A 27,394-nucleotide genomic window follows, 5' to 3' on the forward strand; every position below is an offset into this window, starting at 1 on the left:
ATATAGCACTGTATTTAAGTCTAAGTACAATATTTTAATAGAGACAAAAACAGTGTGGAATGCATCCAGATATTGGTGAGAGGCCTAGAAACCATATCCAATGAAAAACAGTAGGAAGAAATAAAGATGTCTTGCTTGGAAGAAAGATGGGTGGAGGCACACGAGAGTTCTCCTTAGATATTTTCATGGGTAAGACTGAAAAACTCAGATCTGTTTAAATTTGAATATGCCCCCCAAATATATCAACTAGTGATAGCTTCTTCAGAAGATACGTCAAGTTTACAAGCTTTGAAATGAAGGAAGTTAATAATGATGGAAAACTAAATTCTGGTTTGTGACATGTTTGATATGGAAGGAAAAAATAGATATATAAATTAAAAAAACTCATGAAGACTGAGAAGCAAAATTCATCAGCATTATGGGAAAAGATCCAATTTTTCACTATTAGATAAAGGATAAATGTTATTTTTTAGTGTATCTTAATATATTGATATAGTTAATATAACCACACAGCTTATAACTCAAGTGGGGTGACTTAGTGAAAACAAGAGAGTTCAGAGAAATGACATATCAAGACTCAGGCTGAATTCTTAAAAAGACATCTCTGGTGAGAAAAGGGAAACCTGAAATAACTGACTTCACAAATAGTTTGCAACACTGCCATCAAAGCAGGCCTCTCACAACATTGAAAATCTAACATTCCAGTTAACGAAAACTTAACATATAATTAAATTTTAGACAACTATGCATTGAAGAGTGAAAATTAATATTAACTTGTATTACTAATAACTGAATTATAGCTATATAGATCACTTCTCTGTATCTGTAATATAATTAGAATCATAAATCTAGCAGAATAATACAGATTTTGTTTAAAATTATTTAGAATAACTATTTGAGTTGGAAGCAAAGGCATAAAAATGCCTTTTTATAAAAAGGACTTGATTCTCTCCCTGTAAGTCCAAATGCATTTTTCTGCTTTTTTTTGCCTTTGCATTACCTAAGAAATATGTTTTCAAGAATAACTCATTTTGTGTTCATTATTACTATTAATTGGAAAATGATGCCTTTTTGTGTAGAAATTGTACTTTTATACTACTTCTTATGTTTTACATTTGCCCAAAAGTCATGGCACATTTCATCCCACCTCTCTCATACCATCTCCAATGAATAAATGTGACAAATACCTAAACACTATTACTTTCATTTGTCTTTTTTTCCTTTTTATTGAATTTATTGGGGTACCACTGATTAACAAAATTACATAGGTTTCAGGTACATAATTCTAGGATACCTCATCTGTATACTGTATTTATTGTGTGTTCATCACCCCAAGTCAAGTCTCCATCCATCTCCATGTTATCATTTGATGAATTGTTATGGGTTCACTCAGCGAGATAGACCACCGACTCAGAATTTAAATTTAAGAGCCTTTATTAAGCTGGCCAGTTGATTACAGTTACAGCACCCTGCCGAAGCAGAGGCTGAACTGCAGTGCTCACTGCAAGAGTTACATTTTATTATTAAATTCTGTGGCGGCCCAGAGGAAAATGTGTCTTTCAAATTCTGGGGCCCCCAATATGGAGGAAACTCTCTTTATTTATACTTTTTCCAGTCTTTGTCTCCCAAATTTGGAATGAGACTTCCGGGCCTTCTTAGAAAGAAGGCCTGCGTGCTGGGAAGGGGCCATGAGACCATATCTCAAGGCCTGGCCTGATGTCAGTACCTTCCTATCTATGTGTTTTAGGAACAGACAGCACAGCATGACCCGTCTGGCCAAAGTGCCAGATATGCAGTCCAGCACAGAATGAATGGTTAAGAGGCTCAACTCTCTCATATATTTCCATTAGGAAAATAAATTATCTTGGAGGCAAGGATCATCTGTCTTACATAAAAACATGGTAACCTGATGCCTAGAACTAGAACAGGAGATTCAATGCTGGTATTAGTAATAGTTATAGCCATAGAGAGGATAATGTTAGTTGTATTATTAGAGATGAGTGTTTGACTTGAATTGTCAATGTAAGTAATTTCTCTTCAAGTGAGTATTGTGAAGTACTGGGGAAAGGTTGTATGGATTTTGTATGTAGAACCTCAATCAATCATGGGGTCACAAATGGTCTCAAATGTTGACATGCAGTGTTTCACATTTTCTTAAGTGGAGGCATTGTTCAGTGGAATACATAGATAAATAAAAAATTCAGTGTCTGGAAGAGAAACCCTAGGTTCTGTTTTCTCACAGGAGATATAAAGAAAACTACATTTGTAATTGAATCTTAACCAATGATGTATGCCCATAACAAATCCATGAAGATCTCCATTAAATTAGCCTCTGTATATTTAGAGCATTATTTGTGCTCTGATGGAAAATCTTGATCAATAGAGAAACTGCCTTATCCTTTAGAACTGAAATATTCCGGGTTCCGCTTGAAATTTGGATTAATACATGGACTGCTTCTTTGTTTACCTCAAAGGAAGCTCTACCTCTCAGATACTAAGCATTTTAAATAAAGCCAAATATGAACCTTTCTTTCTCACTTGGCTTTGTTTTGTAAACCATTATTCATGTTTAAATGAAATTCTGTGTTCCTTCTTAAAGAACTTTTGTGCTAATACAAGAACATCTTCATAAAAATGTGAAACTAAGGGAGCTATTTAAAGAATAGAACAAAATACTTAAATTCTCCTTCTCAGTATGAACCAAATTTATTTTAGTTGTTTTGAAGTGAGATTTTGTTAGTTAAAAATATTGTATATAAAAATAATTAAATATAGTATAATAATAAAATATTATATAAGTATATAATATAACTAGAGGCCCGGTGCACAAAAATTTGTGCACTTGGCGGGGGGGGGGGGGGTCCCTTAGCCCAGCCTGTGCCCTCTTGCAGTCTGGGACCCCTCACAGGATGTCCACCTGCTGGCTTAGGCCCACTCCCTGGGGGTATTGGGCCTAAGCTGGTAGTCAGACATCCCTCTGGCAGCCCGGGAGCCCTTGGGGGATGTCCACTTGCCAGCAGGGAGCAGGCCTAAGCTGCAGTCAGACATCCTTAGTGCTGCTGAGGAGGCGGGAGAGGCTCCCGCAACTACCCCTGTATTGGCAGCCGTCAGCCTGGCTTATGGCTGAGCAGAGCTCCCCCTGTGGGAGCGCACTGACCACCAGGGAACAGCTCCTGCATTGAGCATCTGCCCCTGGTGGTCAGTGTGTGTCATAGTGACCAGTCATTCCCAATCGTTCTGCTGTTAGGGTCAATTTGCGTATTACCCTTTTATTATATAGGATAGAGGCTGGGTGCATGCGTGGGGGCTGGCTGGTTTGCCCTGAATGGTGTCCCGGATCAGGGTGGGGGTCCCGCTGGGGTGCCTGGCCAGCCTGGGTGAGCGGCTGAGGGCCGTTTTCAGGATGGCCACACCCCCTTCAGGGTGGGGGTCCCCGCTGGAGTGCCTGGTCAGCCTGGGTGAGGGGCTGATGGCTGTTTGCAGGATGGTCAAGCCCCCCAGCAGGGACCCTCACCTCATGAGGGTGTGGCCAGCCTGGGTGAGGGGCTGATGGCTATTGCAGGCTGGCCACAACCCCCAGCCACCCAAGCTCCCAGTGGAGGCTGGCTGGAAGCAGGTATCTAAGATTTATTTATCTTCTATAATTGAAACTTTGTTGCCTTTAGTGGAGCCCACACTTGGCCAGTGCATGCGGGAAGCTTGGCATGCGGGAAGCTTGTCTTCCTCCATCGCCGGGGCAACCAAGCCTCCTGCTTGCTCCAGCTCCATGGCTGCCGGCTGCCATCTTGGTTGATTTAATTTGCATATAGTTGCTCTGATTGGCTGGTGGTCGTGGCTTGTGAGTGTAGTGAAGGTACGGTCAATTTGCATGTTTCTCTTTTATTAGATAAGGTGAATATATGTTAAATGAATTTTGGCAATTATGTAGTTGTCTCTTCTGAATGGTATTTGGAATGATTTTTTTTATGGGCCATACTTTAAGCAGAAATTAATACTATTGTGGGGAGGTACAACTACCTCAGTTTTAGGTGCAGTAATTGCAATTTGTCCTTTAAAAGTCAAATGGGAATAGCCTTCCATATTTTTATTTTAATATGTACATAGTCATACCTTTATGATCTTATTTTTTCTCAAAATGGTTATATTGAACATATGCTTTTAAATTTGTGTCCTTTAAGAACAATCTAGCTTAAATATTATTTTCTTTATCTTTGTTTCTATATTATCATTTAATTGTAAAGTTTGCTCTTGAATAAATTTGTCCTGATTTATTTGCCTAATATTATACTTGGCCATAAGAGTTGTTTTCAATTTTTTGCTCTTAGAAATATCAATGCATTGAGCCTGCTAGTACAAAAACCTTTGTAAATAATCATGATTATTTTATCAATATAAATTTTTGGCCATCTGTTATGTAAAGATTTAAACTTTTTGACCACTTGCTCTCCAGAAAGGAAATATTGCTCCTATCAGTAGTATATGGAAGAATCTAGGTGTCATTATTATTTTTTTTTAATTTTGCCAATTTTAAAAGTATATTTTTCTTTTACTTTTAAAATTAACTTTGTGGCTAAACATACTTTATACATTTATTGACTTTATGTTTTCTATGGTGAATCTTCTCAGCATTGCCTCTGTAAGGCTAACAATTTCTAAATTAAATATCACCTCACTGGAAATAAAATGTTATTCTACATTAAAGGTCAAATCTTGTCTCTTGCTCATGGGGAAAATAGATATTTTGCTTTTACTTTCCTAAAGCTAAGGATGTTACCTGCTCCAGAATGCATATTAATCAATAAATCTGTGTTTCATTAAATGGTTAGAAAATGTCTAGCTAATTTGAATAAGAAACAGAGTCTGAATTCAGACTTATTTATGATAAAATCTGCTTAATCTTGGGTAAATAAATCTTTTTAAAATAATTTCTTTTTAGTTCTTTATTGAAGCATTAAAATTACTATACTGTACAGGGTGAGGCAAAAGTAGGTTTGCAGTTGGTCATGCAGGTTATTATATTACAATAGCTTTATTAACTCTGTCTTGTGTACTCACAACCGTAAACTTACGTTGCCCACCCTATTTACAGCTGGCCGCTTTAGAACCCCAACCACTTAGTACAAAGGCTGGTGTCACCAGAACCACCTACTCTGTTCTTATAGGACTGAATAGGTGTTCAACACTTGAAAATATAATTTCAGTCTCATGTAAAACTCATCCACCTATTTCTTCCTTCCTTTCTTCTTTCCTTCTTTCCTTCCTCGCTTCCTCCCTCCCTTCCTCCCTTCCTTCTTTTATTAAACAAATATTTCTGTTCCTTCTCTGCCAGATACTACTTTAAATAACTGAGACTTATCAGTGACAATGGACAACAATACCTTATTTCTGTTAGATTACCTAGAATGGAAATAATCTCATGAACAGAGTTTGAGAGATTAGGGATGTAAATGGTAATAATAAAATAAGTGAACAAAGACACCAGAACAATAGTCACTACAACAAACAAACTACAAATTGTGGAGAGAGGAGACATGACTGGAAAGGCTAATGCTTTAATACCCACTTGGCTAGAGTTCATGAGAAATGGTACTGGGAGCTCTGTCCAGTGATGGAATTAAAATTAAAATAGAGATCGAATTGGAAATTGACTACTCAAGTGTGATGGTTCCAAGTGAGCTGGGAAAAGCCGATCAACCCTCTGCTGATCCAGGAACTAACTGGCATAAACCCCAAGTACATCAGCATTGTCTTGAAAGATTTGTGAGAGCCTGCAAAGGTTTCAGCTGAAATCCTTAAAAGTAAAATAAGATTATAGCAAAACATTGGAAAACATTAAGCTCATTTTTTTTTTTTTAAGTTTGGGAAAGGTTTTTGTAGCGACCAAAATGAATGAAAAATGAGTTACATCCGAGATTTCCGATTTCCAGCCTTAGTAAATCAGTCATGCCAGGTAAATGAATCATGCCTGAGCTTTCTCTGGACTCAGAAAGGCTAGAGGACAATCACAAGTGGCCAAGTCCTCTAGCCGTAGGCTAATAATAGTCAAGTAAGACCGGGACATTCTGACTTAAACAGCCTTCTTAGATACAAGTTTGTTCACAATCTTCCAGTGTGTTTGTGTGCATTGCTGGGCTTTTAAGAGTCTACACAAATCTTTAAGACATAATATAGGACACTGACCAATGGAACAGAGTCGAGAGCTCAGAAATTAACCCACATGTATATGAGCAACTAATTTTTTACAAAGGAGCCAAAAATATGCAATGGAGAAAGGAAAACCTTAAAATAAATGGTGCTGGAAAAATTGGAAACCACATGCAAAAGAATGAAGCTAGATTGCAATCTGACACCATACACAAAAATTAACTCAAAATGGATTAGAGACCTAAATACAAGGCCTGAAAAAATTAAATACATAGGAGAAAACCACAGTACTAACCTTATGGACCTTGGTCTGAGAGAGACCCCAGAGTCAAGGGAAGTAAATATCAAACTAAATATTAAACTTTGATGCCTGAGCTCCCAACCATTAAACCTTTATGTTTCCAGTCATATTAATTTCTTAGTGTTAACTCTAAAAACAGAAGTTACATCCCCACTCCTATTTAAATGTTAATTTTCATTCAGGACTCACTCAAGTCTTGCCTGCTTCAGCTCATTCTCTAAATTCTGAAAGCAGTTACCACTGGCAGCACTGAGTTTAGCACAGAATTGCATACTCTCTGGGGTATCTACCATGTGAAATTTTTTTCTCACTCCGATTAGATGAGAAGCTCCTACATGGTCATACCTTATTATCTTTGGCACCCTCCTCTTGCTTAGAATGTGTACCTGCTGAGTAAATCCCCGACGGATGACATGCTTGGGTTTTGGTAGAGCAATCTGGGTGCAATCTCAGAAACCTATTGGTCACCATGATTGATTAGGCTGATTTTACTTAGTAGGCAGGTTCTCCTTTCCTACATCAAATTATTGAATGAGTAAATGGATAAAAGTGCAAACAAATACTTAAAGGATAAATGAATAAAAGTGCAAATAAATGTTTGGTTTGGGTAGCAAAATAAAATAGGGATAAAGATATTCTGGGAGGGTGTAGACCAGCGGTTCTCAACCTGTGGGTCGAAACCCCTTTGGTGGTCGAAGGACCCTTTCACAGGGGTCGCCTAGGACCATCGGAAAACACATATATAAATGCATATTGTTTTTGTAATTAATCATGCTTTAATTATGTTCAATTTGTAACAATGAAAATACATCCTGCATATCAGATATATACATGACAATTCATAACAGTAGCAAAATTACAGTTATGAAGTAGCAACGAAAATAATTTTATGGTTGGGGGTCACCACAACATGAGGAGCTGTATTAAAGGGTCGCGGCATTAGGAAGGTTGAGAACCACTGGTGTAGACTATAGCACTCCACACTCACATTCACTTACCCAAACCAGTGTTGTTTATTTTATAGCGTTTGGAGAAGGTTCATAATAATGAACAGACTTAAGAGCCAAACACAGGCAATATAAAAAGCCAAGGTTATACATCATTATATAGAAAAGAGTGAAAGCAGTTGTTTAGAACTTGAGAAAAAAGGCTGTGTGCTTTATTTCCTAAGTGGAGGAATCTATGAATAAATTAGGCAATCACTTGACATAATTGATTTAGATCATGTGAATTCCTGGCACTGCCTGAGGGTTAATTAGATCAGATTGTTTTGTGGCCCTTCCTAGTCTTCTAGCACTGACATTTTTTCCCCTTTGTATTAATCTATACCTCACTTTATTGTTGTTTTGTTTTAATCTCAAGAAGAATATTATTTTATTTATATTATTTAAGTTTAGTTAACATGAAGTGTTTTTTGTTTGTTTGTAGAATTAGGAAAAGTTGAAGATATAAATATTCATCTAACAAAATATCTGTGCTTCTTATGTGAATCCTGTTTTCATTTTCTATTAATCTATTTGCAAAGAACAGTGTATTCTGTGCACAAATGTAGTGCCATGGGAATTATATTTAAAACATGCTTGAATTGCTTGCAGCAACATGAAATTGAATTACATTAGTATAGAGCAATTTGACTGTATGTGAGTTGTCCCAAATATTGTATAGGCTGAATATTCAGAGATTTTGTTTACCTTGAGTACTGGCAAATATCCTAAAGTAATCCCAAAAATGTCCTGAATCAAATAACATGAGTGACTCAAAATAAATTAAAAATATTCTACATGATTTAAATACTTGGAATAGGCTCACCCATTAACTGCTTCATAATTTACACACATTTTTATCCATGAAGCAATTTTGGTATTTAGGTTTAATCAATGAATTTATTGATACAAGTACAGTCTACTCTAGCCTCATTTACTAAGACAACAAGGAATTTTAAAGTGCTCCATATTCTTGTAACCTGATTTATACAGTGTCCAGCATAGAGACTTGATACTGATAGATGTATAAGTTAACTCTTAAATCAACTAAATTAACTAACCCCTTAGATATCTAAATCTGTATCCCTGTAAAACATAGTACTTAAAGGGCTCATCCTTGACCAATCCATAATTCAGAGAGGTTATTATATTGAAAATGTGGTCACAAAGTCATTAAGGGCAAGAATTTCTAAAGACAGCTCAATCTAATTGTCCACCCCCACAGGAAAAAACTGATGATGTGATTAATCATTAATGGATTAAGAATATTATATTTGTAAAAGAAGGCAATAGTTATTACACAGGTGCTTAATATATCATTACCCTTGCTTTAGGAGGTTGAGTCTGAAAATAAAATGCTAGTGTGTAAGATTAATACTTAGAGAAGCTTCTTGGAACGAAAAGAGAAAAACCTTGTCTTCTGTTGGAAAAGAGATTTAGTATGGATAACATGTAAAACTAAGAAATGATCTTAGAGTTTACTTTGGATTACATTATTTTTCTTTTTTAATCCAGCAACATCCTAAAAAGTAATTAATTTGGAAATAACATTCTTAAAATAGGATTAAGAGACGCTGCTTAAGAGATACTTAATCATCACTCAATATTATTCACGTGTTGTTTGTTATTCAGGAGAATAAAGGAATAATTATAAAATACATGACAAAGAATTAACATATTTAATATATGAAGAGCTCTTATTAATTATTAAAAAATAAATATTTCAATTCAAAATTTAAAAATATATGGTCAGACAATTTACAAATAATTTATTCAGTTGTCCAATATATATGGAATATGTCCAACCTCACAAGTAATTAGGAAACGAAGATATTTTCTTGGAAAACTGGGAAATGTTATAATATACATGTGCTTGTGTTGTAACACATGTTTATTGGGTATTTAAGTTAATATCAGTTTATCACAAGGCAATGTGGTAATTGTATAAGATACCTTAGCGCTTTTGTTATCTTTTACCCAGTAAGTCCATTTCCTTCCAAAAAAAAATCAAAATCAAACTTTAAGGGTTTTTCATTATAGCGAACTTAATTTTCCAGCAACTAGTGGGTTGGTGAAATTATAGACTCTAATCTAATAGATATAATATACTGTTATGTAACAAAAGTCTATTTAATGACATAAAAATGTTAATGATAAGACATCATTTGAAAAGAAACAGTATACAATTATGTCAGTGTAGGTGCATATGTGTATATATTTGTGTGTACATATGGAAGGAAATTCAATAACATGTTTACATCAATTTGTCTTTTAGTGGAAGTTGTAGGGACAATTATAAATAATGCTACATGTATTATTTATATATTCCTGTATATTTTCATGTCCTGAATTTTTGAAATAATTTCTCTGGTGTTGGTAGGGTTTTGTTTTTTTTCCTGATAGTCACTATAGTCACAAAGCTTAGAATTACAGAGTTCTACAAGGACCTACCAAAGTATCTGAGACATAAAAAAAACAAAACTGTTGGCTCTAAAGTATAAAAAAAAAGCCAGCTATTTTAAATTAATAAATGTTCAATTATCTCTGCAATGTAACCCTATGCCAGTTTTATTTAGTTACATTTAGAATTCAATGAAAACTATTATCACATTTGAACATAGTTTGTATTTGGGGATATTTTCCAGTTCACAAGAATTTCTGTGCATGCACAAAGATTGCTAAAAAAAAATTAGTCTATGTCTATTAAATGAGTAATGCATACCCAAATAATTTTGAATCAATTTTCCCAAATCTCTGGGGGACAGAGGAGTAGGGAAGAGTGGTAGGAGGGGATTATGCCCATTGCTTTTCTTTTTTCCTTCCTTCATCAGCAGGCTTTCTGGCATCCAAAGAAATCCCTGGTCAAAGGGAAAGAGATTCAAAATATGCTGCCTGTGACATCATTTTGGATGCTGGGTCTAACAACTTTCTGTTTTTTCTATTAATATTTTCTATGAACTCAACCTGGTTCAAGATGGTTAATATACCTCAATACCTTCCAAAAGGATAGTGGAGGTTTAGTCTTTCTGTGTTAATACCTGTTCTGCTAAAAGGAGCTTGATGGAAATGAGCTCCTCTGATAGATCAGTATAACACACCAGGCCAGTTCACCAGAGTGTGTGCAGGACGTTGTGCATCCATTGACGTGAGTGGGTGTGCTCTGAATTGGAGAGCCAGCCCATAAACCCCCAAAGTTAATATCCTCTGATAAGCAATGAATCCGAATGACAACTTCTCAAAATCTATTGCATACTAGTAGCCCTGGTTTTGCACTGTTTGCATATTAAACAGATGATACTGGACTCTGAGCAGAAATGTAGTCAGTATTATATACTTCAGCTCATGCCAGAAAAGAAATCTTTTGATAGCACTATTATAGCCAAGAACAGCAGCAGCTATCCAGTCCCAAACCAGCCAGGTGCCAAAATGAATTCATCCAGGAATAAATTGGGTTGCCGTCTCAGTGTGAAGTCCGTAAGCTTTAGGGAAAATGCACGTGAAAATCCTGGGTAGCTCATGTTACCAGATCTTGAGGGTTAGCGTTCAGTTCTGGGCTCAGTTAACTTTAGGAGAAGAAACACTGAGTGATGGGAGAGATGCTCTTACCCAGCCAGCCAGCTCACAAGCACGTCCAGAAGTGCCATGAAGGGAGCAGAGGGTGTTCAGTAACGTGAGCTCTGCATGTGACTTGAAGTTACCATGCTTACTTGTCAGATGTGTAGGTGACACGCAGCTGGGTGGGGCATCTAATGCACTGGATGACAGAACCAGGATTCCAAAAGATCTGATCAGGGAGAACTGATGAGCTGCAATTCCTAAGATTACATTTAATAGTGACAAATGCAAATTCCTGTATTTGGCTTAAAAAAAAAAAAAAAAAGGAGAAGCACTTCTCTCCTGTCTTACTCCCATCCAATTCATTGCTCATGTTGCAGCCTGGGAGATCTTTTTAAAACCCAAACCCCATCTTGTCACTTTTTTGCTGAAAATCCCGTAACAGCATCCTATTGCCCTGGGGATAAAGACAAACTCATTATGGGGATTTGAGATCCGCCATGACTGGCCCCTTCATTTCTCCTCCACCTGGGCTCTCACTGGTCTCTCTCTCATGCTGAGCACTCCAGCCGTATGACAGGCCTTCAGGTTCTATGTATAGAACCTGTTTTGTTTCATGTTTCCTCTGTCCAAACACTATCTTCACCCTTCCCTATATATCTCCAGGTCTTAACTGAAAGTCAGCAGGAAAGTCCAATCCATAAACTAGGCTTAGTCTCTTCATTACCTATTTTCAAAGTTCCCTGACCATCCTTCTTTCATTCAGCAAATATGTTTTGAGTGTCTACTGTGTCCCAGGCACTGTCCTGGACCCTGGGAACAAATTGATGAGCAAAGCAAAGCCCAGGTCTACCTGAAGCTCATGTTCTAATGGGGAAGAGGGCAGGCAGCGAAGAGTGCCTTGTGAAAGAATGAAGCAGGAGGAGGAGATAATGACACAGTTGGGGTCGGAAGGCGCTACGTTAGGTGAGGTGGCCAGGGAGGACATCTGTGCCGATGCGATGTCTGTGGAGACGTGAAGGAAGGGTGGCAGTGAGCCAGGGCCTGTCCAGAAGAACAGCACTAGCCCTGAAGAGGAATGTGCTTTCTATGTTTGGGGGCCTGCAGTGAGGCCAGAATGGGTGACGGAAGGCTGCTGAGCAAGCGGACAGCTGTGCAGAATGAGCTGGGAAAGGCCCTGGGGACCAGCTCAGGCTGGGCTTGGAGGCTGTACGTTTTTAGACTTTCTTCTAAATGTGATTGGAAGCTATTTGAGAGGCGTTGAGCAAAGGATTGTTCTGATTGAGATTTGTTTTTGTTTTAAAAGGATTGCACTGGCTTCTGGGGGGGGGGGGGGGCGGGGAGGAAGGAGGCGGGGAGGGGGAGAAATAATGTATAGGGAATAAGTGTAAAATCCCAAAGTTCAGTCCAGGGGTTATCACATCTGTCGAGGTGAGAGCTATAGGAAGCTTTGTCCCAGAAAGTTTGCTAATACTTCTGACATTAGTTGTGTGATAAAAACCCTGCTGGTACAGGCTCAAGGCTGTCCCTCCACAATCCCAGTGCCCAGCATGCTGCCATTGGCTCTCCACAGGAATTTGTTGGACAAAGTCCTGGCTTAACAGGAGTTAATATAAAAAGGATTTCAGTTCGCTGTACACATGATGAGCCAACAATAGTGCCGTTTGGCTGCCAAAAAAGCGAACGCTGTCTCTTTCCCTTTCCTCCCGCCCGACACCTGAACAATAGTCCATGCTTCCCCTTGGTAACAATTTCCAGGTGTATGAGCCTCACAACAACTTATGACAACTCTATTGCTTAACTTGTGAGAGTTTCACCAGCCATTTTTAAGAGACATCATGTGCTCTTGCATGTAGTTTGTTGGGAAATTCTACTTTTGGTAGGTAGTGGTGACTAGTGAAATATGTAGTTCTTGATTATGAAGCCATTAGCAGAATCTTACCTCTCAGACTCACATAGTAGAAGGAAGTTGTGCTTTGAAGTCAGGAACCCTTTGGGTCCCAGCTGTCCCACTTGCTAACTTTATGACATAATCCCACCGAGCCTCAGTTACCTGCTCTGTAACTGCAGATTGTAATGCCCAACTCACGGAGCTCTGTAAGGATTGAGATAGCACATGTTAAAATGCTTAGCATGATTTCTGACACGTAAGTTGGCAACAAGTTTAGTTTCCTTCCTCCTCTTCCCTGTTAAAGATAGAATCACTATGTGGAAATGTGCATTATAAATAGTGGGATTATAACACATGTTATACAAAATGTGTTGTTTCACTTGCTCATAGAGGAAAATGGTTGTGGGATAGTCTGAGCCCTTCTTTTCTGATGGCTTCGTCAGTATCAATTTCTTGCCGATAACAGAATATTTACCAACGGTCTAGGAAACAGCAGTTTTCATACTCTGAGTAGTAGAAATAGTCCAAACCTGGTAGATCCCAAGAATTCACATAAAGAAGGTTCCTGGGAGGGGTCTCACATAGGCATCTTTTCCTCATCATGCAAAAAAGGACAGAGGCTCCATACAACTGACCTTTGAGGACCTTTGTAATCTGTCGCTGTTTACCATGGAAAGATGAATAAAATGCTGTCTGCATCTTCATTGAAGTTGCATACACATCAACATAATACAGATAGAAAGTGGTGCATTTTCTTGGAAGTGAAGCCAAAGTGTCCTGGGGGAAACAGATGGAGAGAATATCCTACAAAGAGGAGGTTATGATGGGGAGCTGGGCCCAGAAGGAGCAATAAAATAGTATTTGTACACGTGAGGTTCCAGGCATTTCCCCCTGAGGAGAAAGCCAAATGGGAAGAAACCAGGAATTACTTTATGACTTCAGTAAAAGAAGAATAGAGGAAAATATAATGAGAAAGGTAAAAAGGATTCAAACCTGAATATCAGGCTAAGGAGACTGTATTATTTTCTAGGCAGTTGAATTTAGTGAAGGCTTTTGGTGAGGTAGAAAAATGATGCAAGTGATGTTTAGCCTGGGCTAATCTGGGCTGAGTTGAAGAGATGTATAGTAGAGTTGGGGAGACGGAGGTAGGTCAAGAGCAAGTTGGAAGCAATTTTGAAAGATCGGCCATCGAATAGAAAAAGCCTTGGGTCCGGTTAGGAGACCCGGAAGGAGGACTTGTGCCTGTCCTCGTGACTATGGCCTGTGTGCCATCAGAACGGGAATAGCCCTGGGCCTCCAGGCGGTTCCCTCTCCACTCAGCAGCGCAGCTACACCCTCTGAGTGGCCCTAGGTTCCAGCCTTGATTTCATGATGTCCTCACGCAGGAGAGAAGCAGGTGATGGCACTTCCAAAGAATAATGCTCTTAATCACTGATCCCATTCTTAGCTTTGGGTGAGAGTTACTCAAGGTATCTTAGGACCATTGGTCCTGTGGTTTAGGAAGCTGTGGTTTTAAGCACAAAGATGTTTCCATTTATTAAATAGTGTAATAATTTTGCAACTTATTCCAGAGAAATTAAATAATACCACCCCACAAAAACTTGCTGTAAGATATATATCCCGTTATTTCATATCTGAGTGGAGGCAATGGGGCTGAGAATCCAGGGGGAAAAAGGTGGGTAGAGTGCAGTAACAGAGAAGAAAGAACTGCATAGAGAGTGAACTCCAGAAATATCTAGAGCAGTGGTTCTCACCCTTGGCTGCACATTAGAATTACCTGGGAATCTTTTTAAAATCCTGATTTCTGGGCCCCATCCTCTGGAAATTCTGTTTCTTTGTTACTAACGTTGTGGCCCCACCCCATAACAAAGAAACAGAATTTCCAGAGGATGAGGCCCAGAAATCAGGATTTTAAAAAGATTCCCAGGTGATTCTAATGTGCAGCCAAGGTTGAGAACCACTGATCTGGAGAATCAGTCTTGAGAGTTGCAGAGTCCTGAGCAGAGCACTCATGTCAGGAAACTAACAAGCCAGGAACCTCACTCCCACAAGGATCCAAGAAGGGGTACTTGAGCTCAGACAGTATCTGATTCCTTTGAGAAAGACAGTGTCTATTGAATACACGCCAAACAAATTAATTAGTCAATTTGTGATACAATGATTCGATTTTCCCAGTACTCTTTAATGAGATAAACACAATAGTGTAAGAATATGTGAAAAGTAGTGGATTTTCCTAACTTTAGCTTCAAGCTCCCCCGAGATTCATGAAGAAAGAAAGGGAATTTTAAAGAGATGGCTAAAAAGTTGTGAAGGAAGGAGTAGTTGGCTAACGATGAGGAAGCAGGTCCTCATTTTTGTCCTGTGGCACCCTGGCTGAGAGATACACTATCGTATTAAAAAACTTCAGCTACTGAGTTCTAACTAGCTTATTGTCAGAACAGCCACCTGCCAGGGAGGAGCATGTGCTTTGGGGAAGCCTGCTAAGAGAGATGGCAAGATAAACATTGGCATCATTATCTTGTACTAATTTCCTAACCCCCTTTTCAGCAAAAGCTTTGTGTATGTTGTTTTTGCGTTTTTGGTTTCAAGAAATGGGAGAATTTTTCAACTCATAAAAATGTGTAGTACTGATACTCAAAATTCTCCCTGAAGAGAAACAGTGTGCCAAGTAGCCATCGATATAAGAAAACACTATAAATCAATGCAGTAAAGGAGGGAACTTAATTTACAACTTATAACAGGTTGGCCTTCCTTGAAATTTCTGAAAATCAATCAGGGGCACAGAAATCGATCTACTAAAAGCGAATAAAATGGATTCTTAATATTGGCAACTGTGTCCTTTTTCTTAAAAAGTTCTGAAAGAACAACTCTCAGAAACAAGTTTATTAACCATTAAGGAATTACTTGATATTTAGTTTCCTAGCAAACTATTCAAGGAAAAGTGTTGATGGCCTCATTAGAAGATGTATTTTTGTTGTGCCAAACATCATCTTCAAAGCTGCATTCTCTATTCCGTCACAGATGGAAATCAAAAACTAAATGAAATAGAGCTGCCTGTGTAAGGACAAGCGTTGCGTCATATTTTAGAGTGCTGCTTTACATGGAAGTACCTCAATAGGAAGTAGTGGGGGTCTGAACACATATGCATATCCCCCATTCGTGACAAAGGGTTGGCATTCTCAACAAGAATAACTGTGGCTGATGGCAATCTTCATCTGAAGAGATTTGTGCATGTTAGCAATATACCATCTCTGTCAGCTTAAGAAGAGCATATGGGGCCCATTAACTCACCAAATCTGCCACTGTTCTGCAAATTTTTATGAAGCAAGTGCAGTTCCTAATAGTCACTTATGTTATAGAATGCGTATCAAATGCTATCAATAAGCCAGGGGATTATTTCCCCCCAGTGAGAATGCATTTGAAGTGTGCAAGAGGGCCTGACAAAAGAATAAAACACTTTAAGTGATCACTATATTAATATAAATGGATCCTACTGGGGAGCCGATATGTTTATGCACTTTAATGTTTGCCACTAATAAGTTCTCGGAGTGCTATCTTTTTCATAGATTTTCTCCTCTTAATTTCTTTATTTACGGTTTCTCTTCCGTACAGTGAACGTGGTTGAAATTCAAAGGCAAGGTGTGTTTATCTGCTCTTTTTAAAAAGGTGCCATTGATTTTGAGCAGTTCTGATGAACCCAAAGGTCTACAACCAAGATGACTGGAAACAGGTGGGCAGGATCGGTGCTTCCCAGAGAGGTCATCCTGGACAGAGGGCGGGCCATGGGATCAGGACACATCCAACCCAGGAGTGGCCTCCTTATGAAACACTTCCCGGTAATTAAATCACTGGAGTTGAATACTAGGAAGCGTGAGCTTAGTATTATAGACGTCCCATTCTCTGAATAAATCCAAAGATCTCTCTGGAGGCACAAATCCATAGCACCCTACAAGTATTTCATAATCGTTACAATAAAAATGTCTGAATTTCATCTTCAGCAGGACTCGGCATTCCACCGGTATCTCTTCAATTACTGTAATATCCCTTTAAGGTGATCAAGAGCAAGTGGTATCATTTCTTAGGTAAAACTGAAGGACAAGAAAGGGAATATAATAGGCTCTGGAAACTTTAACAAAAAAGGAAGAACAATCTGTCATCAGAACTAGAACAGTAGACTTTGGCTCTTGCTCCATCAACACTCTCTTACATGATGCTTTCGGTACCTTCGCATTTTGGAATGAGAGACCCTTCCCACACCCGCCCTTATAAATAAGGTCTTGTAAATAAGGTTTGAAATGACCTACCTGTCATAATCACATCGCTACTGTTCCAGTTGCCGTGCTATCTAAATATTATGCATTGAAAAGACTAGACCTTAGCTCCAGCCTCAAGAGATAACTTTATAGTAGCTCTAAGGCAGCGGTTCTCAACCTGTGGGTCGCGACCCCTTTGGCGGTCGAACGACTCTTTCACAGGGGTCGCCTAAGACCATCCTGCATATCAGATATTTACATGACGATTCATAACAGTAGCAACATTACAGTTATGCAGTAGCAACGAAAATAATTTTATGGTTGGGTCACAACATGAGGAGCTGTATTTAAAGGGCCAGAAGGTTGAGAACCCTGCTAAGGTAATGTGAGTTATAAAGGAAGTTGAGTATTAATTATAACACTTGTCATTTAAAAATAAATGGTGATGATGTGTATAATTTTACCTCCTTTTCTTATTTGCCACTGTTATTTAAATCACTTCCAGGCACTAAGCATGTGCATAAAGGAAGATTGTTCCCAGTTTAACCTTTTAAATAAAATGTATTCTATTAATTAAGCCATTGCAGTTCCCTCTCTTTTCTATTATATTTATTCATTTATCTTCTGTCCTAAAGATAGATATCTGTGTCAGTGAATATTTTGGAGAGAGACACTTACTTTTTATGCCTATCACTCATTTGGATTTTCTACACTGTTGTTAAAAAAAAGCTTATGTTACCGTTCTAAATAATTTCAAATTGTCAATTAAAATAATAAGTATTCCTACTAAGAATAATAGACAGTAATGCAGCTGAAAAATTAGCAAAGTACCATGTTTGACCTAATATGACTGGGAAATTTGCAATAATACTAAAATTGGCTTAGATTTAATGCGATAACCTATGTCTGTTTAAAAAAACAATAGACAAAACAAAACGATACAATCCTACCTTTCTATGAATCCCTTTTTCAGAATAACTGTACATAATAAGACCATGTAGTCTGAGTATTATGTTTCCTTTGCCTTTCTTCACCTAAGCGATGAACTAGGACTGGGAGTAAAATGGGAGGTCAAACCTGCTGTGGGTATTGGATTATCCATAAGATAATGATTAAAAAGCCCAGTCTGAAGCATAGTATTTCTCCCTATATTCCTTTATAATCCCAGGCAGCTTAAATCATTGAGACCACCACCACCACCAAATTCATAAACTTTGCCACTCTCACAGTTTTCATTTATCAAAGCTTTCGTTTATTGAGAAATATGTAACTAGCACTGTACTAAGTGTTTTTGTACATATTTTTCATTTTATTCCCACAACTCTCTATGTCAGTGATGGTGAACCTATGCCACGCGTGTCAGAGGTGACACGCGAACTCATTGTTTTGGTTGATTTTTCTTTGTTAAATGGCATTTAAATATATAAAATAAATATCAAAAATATAAGTCTTTGTTTTACTATGGTTGCAAATATCAAAAAATTTCTATATGTGACACGGCACCAGGGTTAAGTGAGGGTTTTTCAAAATGCTGACACGCCGAGCTCAAAAGGTTCACCATCACTGCCCTATGTAGTGTTTTTATTTAATTTTTCACATGAGGAAACTGAGGTTAAAAAGTGCTTCGTGCCCTGGCTGGTTTGGTTTAGTGGATAGAGCGTAGGCCTAGGGACTGAAGGGTCCCAGGTTCGATTCTGGTCAAGGGCACATGCCTGGGTTATGGGCTTGGTCCCCACTAGGGGGTGTGCAGGAGGCAGCCACTCAATGATACTCATCATTCATGTTTCAATCTCTCCCTTGTCCTTCCTCTCTGAAATCAGTAAAACATGTGGGTTTTTTTGTTTTTTTGTGTGTGTTTTTTGTTTTTTTTAAAAAAGGCTTTGTAACTTGCCTGGTAAAGCCGGGATTCAACCCATATCTATCTCATAGGTTATGTTATTTCACTTTTCTATTTAGTTTCTCATTAATAATGATGATAACAGCTAATATTTTGTAAGCACTTTCTGCATGACCTTCTAAGTACTTTGCACAAATCTACACATGTAATTTTACTTCAGTCTTATGGAGTAAGCCATATTATCCTCGTTTTACATATGATGAAATTGAGGCACTGAAAGTTAAATTGCACATAACTAGTAAATTTCCAAGTCAGAATTTTAACTCAGACTGGTGATTTTTCATCTGTGAAATGGGAATGGATATTTTAGCTTGAACCCACTAGAATTGTAGATTTCCAAAAATGTTTTAAAAAATTGTAGCTAACACTTAATACTGTTCACCACAGACAGATTTCTATTAATAACATATGTTCAAATAAAAAGGATAGTAGCTTTCTAACATATAGATGTTGGTTAAGTGTTTAATTTATGTGATTGATAATTCAAAAAAATATAACAAGTTTCTGCAACTCATCACCTTGATAGCAGAGGGTAAGAGGGCCATATTTAAGTTCTGGATCCTATCCTCTACCTAGGAGGCATGCCTCAGTTTCTTTGTCTGTAAAATAAGGATAATAATAACACCTATCTTGACAGGTCATTGTGAGGATTAAATGAATGATAATAAGATATAAAGTACATAGGGCAGAACCTGCCATTACAGGTACTTAGTAAATATTAGCTACTAGCATTTTTTAATCATTATGATTGTTTTCCATTATTTTTCTATTTACTAGTATATTGTAGATTCCACTGTAATTAAGTTTTTTTAGACTTGGGAAAGACAGAAGTTGGCCCCCAACATGGAGCTTAATAAATACAAACTGACATATCCAACTGGAAGTATGAAGAAAACTCTAACAAGATTTTTAAGCATTTCATTCCAGAAAAATTATAGACATGCAGTGGTTTTAACTAAAAAATAAAGAAATCATTTAAGAAAGGAGGGCTAGGTGGGAATGAGAAGATCAAATGATGTTTAATAACTGGATTAATGAAATAGGACTGACTGTGGTAGGTAAAGGAAGGAGGGAGGGGCACATTACTCTGAGACCAATGTAGTGTTAGGGAAGATGGAGGAGGTCCTCCTTGTGAACAAAGTTCCCCTCACCTTGTTTCAACCCTGAGCACTAGAGTTTCACAGACTAACATGGACAACAGCACATGGCGAATAATGAACAGTTGTCATTGAATATTAAAGTGATAATCATTCAGAGATGCTTAAAGGTTAAGAATTTTGCATCTGTGTTCATGAGAAATATTAGTTAATAGCTTTCAAATAATATTTTGCCTGACACCAGTCTCTTAGAATGCATTGGGAAATATCCCATCCTCTGAATTTTCTGAAATAAGAATTTATATAAAATTGATATTAGTTCTTTTTTTAAATGTTTGGTAGATAGAATTCACCAGTGAAGCCATCTGTCTACAGCAGGGGTCCTCAAACTATGGCCTGCAGGCCACATGCAAATACAAATATTATATTTGTTCCTGTTCTGTTTTTTTACTTCAAAATAAGATATGTGCAGTGTTCATAGGAATTTGTTCATAGTTTTTTTTTAAACAATAGTCCGGCCCTCCAACAGTCTGAGGGACAGTGAACTGGCCCCCTGTTTAAAAAGTTTGAGGACCCCTGTTCTAGAGTTTTCTTTATGGGAAAGTTTTAGCTAAAAATTAATTAAAGAATCGAACTATAGGACTATTTAGCTTATCTATTTCTTCCTGTGTAAGCTTTGCTAATTTGTATCTTTGGAAAATGTATCTATTTCATTAGAGCTGGGTTAATCTGGAGTTATTTGTCTCTCCCACTACTGAAGCAAGGTTCCTCTTTATATCCTCAATGATGCTCCTGAATTAGGAAGATTTTCACTATGGCTGTTGGGAATAGTGCCTATTCTCAGCCCTGTGTCAACTTTGGACACTGTTCCCTTTCTACTTAGGCATGGTTCTTTGTCAGGTCTTGGGTAGTTTCCTCACATGCATGGGATCCTCGGTATTCAACTAAATATATGAGGGGCTCCTCTCAATAGCTCTCTCTGCAGTTCTCCGCCCTGCAAACTCCATCTGCCTTGGTTTCCCTGGACACCCAGCTGCATGTCCTCAAGCTGGGATGTCACTGCGCGCTGCCTCTGTTCCCATCCCTGCGTCACGCCTGGAAACTCTCCATGCAGTAAAGTAGAGCAATTGTAGGATTCACCTTACTTGTTTCTCATTTCTCAGGAGTCACTGGTCTCTGTTTTCTGATGTCTAACCTCTTGAATGTCATTGTTTAATATTTTGTTTCTTTTAATATTTTTCAGAAGGATTATAAATCTGTTAACTTTACTCCAGGTTTATCAGATATAGAAGCTCAATATTGAATGTTTATACATATTTCTATTGTGTTTAAAGAGTTTTACTATATATATACATCTCTAGTCCATGAGTTTAGCTTCTCTTTTTGCAAACATGGAAACAATAACCCAGTTTAAAAAAAAAACTGAAAGTATTGAAAATTAGAAGCCTAATAAATATATCTTTCTTTATAGCTATTCTTAACATATCTACCAATAGAAATGAGGTGCCCCAGGGATGCTGGGGAAAAATTTTGTCAAATCCTTGCCAGTAAAATATTTAATTTATTATGAATCTGTATTAATTTATTGTTAAAATGACTTATTTACAGGCAGGCTGATCCTTGTCTCTTTTATTTCTTCTCAGTGCCAGATGAAAGCAAAGTCCATTCATTGGCTGGACACAAATTGGGTAAGAAATTCCTTGTAACTGACTTTCTATTCTCCTTCCTGGAAATCCCTGGCTGTGTTTGAGTAGCAGTTGGAACCTATTTCCATCCACCAGTCACTGAAAGGCTTGGTAATTAATACATGAGATGTCTCTGACTTCCACAAAGATGAATTATTGCTTGGCTCTGTACATAGTGGCATAATGTATGCTGACTCAAAATGTTTGAGAGGAAAGAGTAAACGTTTCCAAAAAAATGATTATAAAATCTAAAATCTTAAATCTGTATGCCAGCCGAATACTTAGAACAACAAAAAAAATTATAAAAAAAAACCCAGAAAGTTTGAAAAATTTTCCCATGATGACTTTCAGATAAAATGATTGGACAGAGAGTTCCAGAATAAGAAAATTTTGCTTATTTCTTTCTCATCAAGAAAGAATAGTCTTGCCCTGGCCGCTTGACTCAGTTGGGTTGCTTGGTTGATTGGTTGGAGCGTCATCCCTATGCCAAAAGGTGACGGGTTCAATTCCCAGTCAGGGCACATACGTAGATTGTGGGTTTATATGGTCAGGGTACATATGGGAGGCAACTGATTGATGTTTCTCTTTTCCCTCCTTTCTCCCTAAAAAAAATATACCCTGGGTGAGGATTAAAACAAAAGTCTTTTTGCCTGTCATCAAAGGGGATTGTACCCACCCACAATGATCATATTATCTTTCTTTAGACTCATGAATGAGATTCCTAGAGGTTCTCTAGAAGGTCCACAGGGATCTCCTGGTGTCTACTGCGGCTTTCTCTATCAGAAACCATCAGGTCTAAAAATCCAACCTTTTTCTCTATTGCCAAGTGTCCTGCTTTCTATCCCTTTGCTCTTCCTTCATCATTTATTCACAGTAATTGAAAACACTGCAGTTCTCTAGGGGTGCACTGTTGGGGTGAGGGAATATCCATTTTACTCCTAGAATTGCCACTCCAAACAACAGAATGGGTATAATTTGTTCACATCCCTCTGTTTCTGAAACAATGAAGTCTTCCCCACCACCAGCGTCTCTGGTGTTTATGTGCCAATTATGTTTTTAGCAGTAAGTGGCCTTGCTGCCTCATTACCTCCATCATGTTCCAGGGCACAGTTATGATTTTTTTCTTTTATTCCTTCTCCAGATTCTCTAGTGGAAACAGCAGGGAAGGGCTGGTTCACAACTTTTAGATTTCTTTTCTTTTTTGCTTCTCCGAAGAAAGAGCCTCAGAGGTTAGATCACTGCAAAAGAAGACTTCCGTGGGGCTGAGCAATTGCCACATGCTGCTCATTCCCGTCATCCTCATCCATTAAATGCTCTACTACTGGACATGCATTGAGGAGTCTGAGAGGGAAGTTCTCATGATCAAGGAGCCCCAAGGATAGTCTATGTTACGTTCATCCTCAATGCATGGTACTGCGGGCAGTTAGTTCTCTGACATAGTAATACTTGAAGGTCAATGCCTTTTTACACACTGGGCTAGGCTGCAAGGTGAAAAGTGGAAGCAGTTTTAAGAATGTTTATCAAGGTTTTTAAAAAAGAGCCAATGATAAACCTTCTGGGTTTTTTTTCCCCCAAGAAATCAAATCTTATTCAAGTATTCTTAATTTCCAAACAGAGAACTAATTGCTAGTAACTAAAAGTTATTGACAGCCTTTAAAAGTGAGAATATTGTTACCTTAGTATATTGCTGTAATATTTTAGGCAAATTTGAATGATAGGTTTTTATATGTTGTGTTACAAAAATATTAATGAAGAATCAATCTAAGTACAAAACTTATAATAGTCTTCCAAGTTTTAAAAATAGCATAATCTTAAAGCTGTCAGGTAGGTTAGTTGTAAGCTCCACACGGTAGCTTTGCTTTAGCTGATGGATAGAAATAGTACCAGCGGTCTCTATATTACTTCCATGAGCCAGACTGTTTACATACATCGGTTGTTTTAAAGAAGATTTGGAGTTATAATAAACTCTCATTATAATATTCACTATCCTTATATTTTAAGAACTTCTAAATCCTATCATAGCGTCTTTGACTTTTTAATCAGCTGTCTGTGGAACCAGTGCAAATGCTGCAAAACATACTTGATAACTTTGGAGCAAAAGTGGCACATGACAAAACACAACGAAGAGGGCTAAGCAAGCCCCTGGAATTATACACGTTAGAGTTAAAGTGAACGCGCTCTGTAAAGCATTAGTGACAGTTTTGAAAAAATACAAAGAAGCATTAAAGAAAAATATGCTACTAACATTTTAAGTTTATATACTTCCAAAATATACCCTCGCCATGCTCTGCATTTATTTCTTTTGGAAAATTAGTCTTGAATTATAAAGATCCTCAGGAACTCATCCCTCACATAAAAGTCTGTGTTCTGCATTTTTTTTTTTTTCTAGCCATTTCTCATTAGGCGTAGGTGGTGGTGGTGAAAGAGGATTAAGGGTCCGTTTAATTCTGGCAACCTCTTTTAGTTACAAAATCATTTTTAAAAGCCACCTAATATATAATGGTAGTCTCAATCTGCCCCAGTCTGTGACTACTAAGCTAACTACCAGTTTGAACCGTTAATGTACAATGTTCCATGATCACACCAGTCTTACGAAGTCAAAAGGTATCATTCAACTTCTCTTTGTTTCACCTTTCCCTGTCCCAGGTTCTTTCTCCGGAATATTTAGGTTTGAAAAAAGTGGTTTCTCTTTTGCTAAGAAGAATACCTCCCTCTGTCTATTTTTAATTATAGAAATGTGACCAGTTGTCATGCTATCCAAGACCATAGTAAGTTAAATTCAGTCGTATATGCTGACCTAGATCTATCACCCATCCTCTTGTTCGGGAGGATATGCAACATTTTAATAAATTCATCTGAGTTTAAATTTCTTCTGCGTCAGCTACTTAGTGTGTAGAGAGCCATTCCGTGCCAATTTCCATCTGTTGGACTGGCTTGGATTCCTCCCAAACTTGTGACAATATTCTTGGCACCCGTTCCTTGGCTTAATCTTTAAATGGTTGATTCTTCAGAGCTCAGATCAAATTGAAAGCTCAGGTAAGATCATCTTTCTAGCACTTTCGGCCTAGAAGGCAGTGTTCCCGCAGCCCGTCTGGAATCAGTCCAGTCTTCCCAAGGCTCCTCTGATGCCCCATCTCAGGGCCTCCCCCTGGCAGTGCATCACATCTCAGACCTTGGCGAGAAAGACAGCAGGATGATTATCCCTGTATCTGTGCAGGGTCCTCCTCCATGTGCTTGAGGTATTAATATCTGCGGAATGGAGAGGCCCACCCAGAAGAGTGAGGAACAAAATTTTGCCTTTCATCTGGTTCTTTTAAGAAAAATCACAAGTTTCAGAGAACCTGGCAAAACAGTGAGGCATCTTTGACCTCTTTCTCTAGCCATCTCACTATTGAATTCTGGCAAAATTCAAATCCTAGCAATGCAGGGGAAAAGCAAAAACTTCAGCAATATATATATATTTTAGATAATAAAAGCATTAAATATTGATTTATGTTAAATATTATAAAGGAACATTAGGATCCAGAGAAAATGGCATCAAATTCGGCATAGCTGTTTAAAAAAAATATATATGCTTTAATGTTGACTATAAGGACTCACAATGTCTGCGGAGGAATCATTCCTTTCTCTTTCCTTCTACATGCTGAATTGACACCTAAACCAATAGTTTCATGCTCCTTGGCATTCAGACAGAAAGGACTTATAAATTTTACTTTTTTTTACTGTGTCTTCATTTTTGTTGTTTTGATTTACTGCGTGGAGCTGTTTTAATATGTATTGACTGTCTGCAAAGATCTTTGCTGACCCAGCTCTTTACGATGATGCAGTGCTGAAGAAAGCCAGCGAGTTCTTCTTTATGAGCTCTGACACATTAATTAGCAAAATGGACTAAAAAGCTTTCCGATTTCTATTTTAATTTCTTATATTCTCCAACACCTGTCTATAGAGCTGTAAAGCAGGCAAGTCTGTAAAAGTAATGGTTGGCAGTAAGTCCAGACCTTTTCTGAGACAAGTGTATCAATTAATGAGCAAATACTCGTTAACAATCTAGGGGATGTCTCTACATGAGGTATGTTGCAGCCAATAAGTGTGTTGATGTCTTAACGCATTTTACTGATGAAGAAGTTGAAGCTCAGGGCATTTAAGGACTTGTTCTCTCAGCTGTTAACTAGTGGGTTTAGCATATGAATCCAGATACTATCTGCTTTTGTGGCATTTCATTTTCCACCTGAATGGACCTAATACTTCACACTCCCAGGAATGGAGAAGAATATAAGAGTGAGACAGAGTTCTAGTTGGATGACATGATACACGCATCAAGAGTTCCCATGAATTCTTACTTATCTTTTATAGCCTCAGACACCCAAACAAGGAACACAATGGGTATAATTTCTCTTGCAAACTGCTGTAATTCTGTGAGCAGGAAAAGGACATCTGATCATTCTTCCCTTTGTTTCCCTGAATGCATGTGTACACATGTATATTTGTATGAATGTGTGGGCTAAGTTGAGAGATGTATGACAGAAAAATACATGTGATGTACATGTGTTATATATAAATTATAGCAAATGTGCATGTGATGTATATCCTCATGGCAAAGGCTGAGGTATAATATGCAAGTTGCTAACCTGGCAGACCTTCCATTCTGTCCTAAATGCATCGTGGGTAAACTTCAAATCTAGAATGTCCATATGTAGCTAAAGTAATTTCTGAATCATTGCAAGGGAATAGAGCTCTTAAAAACATGAGATGATTGAGTTGTCACTTTCATACAAGAGCAATGAGTTATTAAATGACATTTCATAAATTTTGAGTCTTAGTATTTCATATTTTATGGGATATCTAAATTAAAATATGCATTTAATGTTTGGAACACCAACCATGGCCATTTTTTTCATATTTGAGTCTTCTAATATTGTAACGGTTCTCAACCTGTGGGTCGCGACCCCTTTGGCGGTCAAACGACCCTTTCACAGGGGTTGCCTAAGACCATCTTGCATATCAGATATTTACATTACGATTGATAGCAGTAGCAACATTACAGTTATGAAGTAGCAACGAAAATAATTTTATGGTTGGGTCACAGCATGAGGAACTGTATTTAAAGGGTCAGAAGGTTGAGAACCACTGTAATATTGGATTGCTGTTTTTGATGACTTTTTATTATTGTTGATGAAGAAGTAAAATCTTGGAGTCAGTGGGTTAGTGGAGTTAGTTCAAGTCAATGTAATTGAACTCTGTTTCTTTCCTTATCAATTGGTTAAGGTAACATTGCATGATTATCTGTTTGGACAAACATCTTTATTGGGTACTTTGAAAGCTTTTGTCATTTGTTATGTTGGATAAATATAGCTTTAGACACAAGAAATCTATACATTTCTTCTATGTTCCAGCTTTGCTTTACATTTTCATGGGATTCAGGAAGTCATAAAAAATTAGCAATATGTCTAGGATTCTTCTTGTACAAGCTTGATTATGAAGTAACCTTGTATTTTCTATGTTGCAAAGGTTACCAAGCACTCTAGTCTCTAAAATTCAATGAATCAAATTGAATTAGAAAAATATGTGTCAGTCTTCTTATAAATGAG

At 37.7% G+C, this 27,394-nt stretch overlaps 1 protein-coding gene across 1 annotated transcript in view; it reads left to right on the forward strand.

The window, feature by feature from the left end:
• Positions 1 to 27,394, forward strand: part of PARD3B (par-3 family cell polarity regulator beta) — a 907,405-nt gene that overhangs the window by 558,768 nt on the left and 321,243 nt on the right. Inside the window, exon 16 of the mRNA XM_081095604.1 lies at positions 21,765 to 21,809. Within this exon, the coding sequence (XP_080951730.1) occupies positions 21,765 to 21,809 (45 nt within the window). The remainder of the gene's footprint in view (positions 1 to 21,764; positions 21,810 to 27,394) is intronic.

The sequence above is a fragment of the Myotis nattereri genome, assembly GCF_964212035.1.
Source record: "Myotis nattereri genome assembly, chromosome: 7".
Classification (NCBI taxonomy): Eukaryota; Metazoa; Chordata; class Mammalia; order Chiroptera; family Vespertilionidae; genus Myotis; species Myotis nattereri.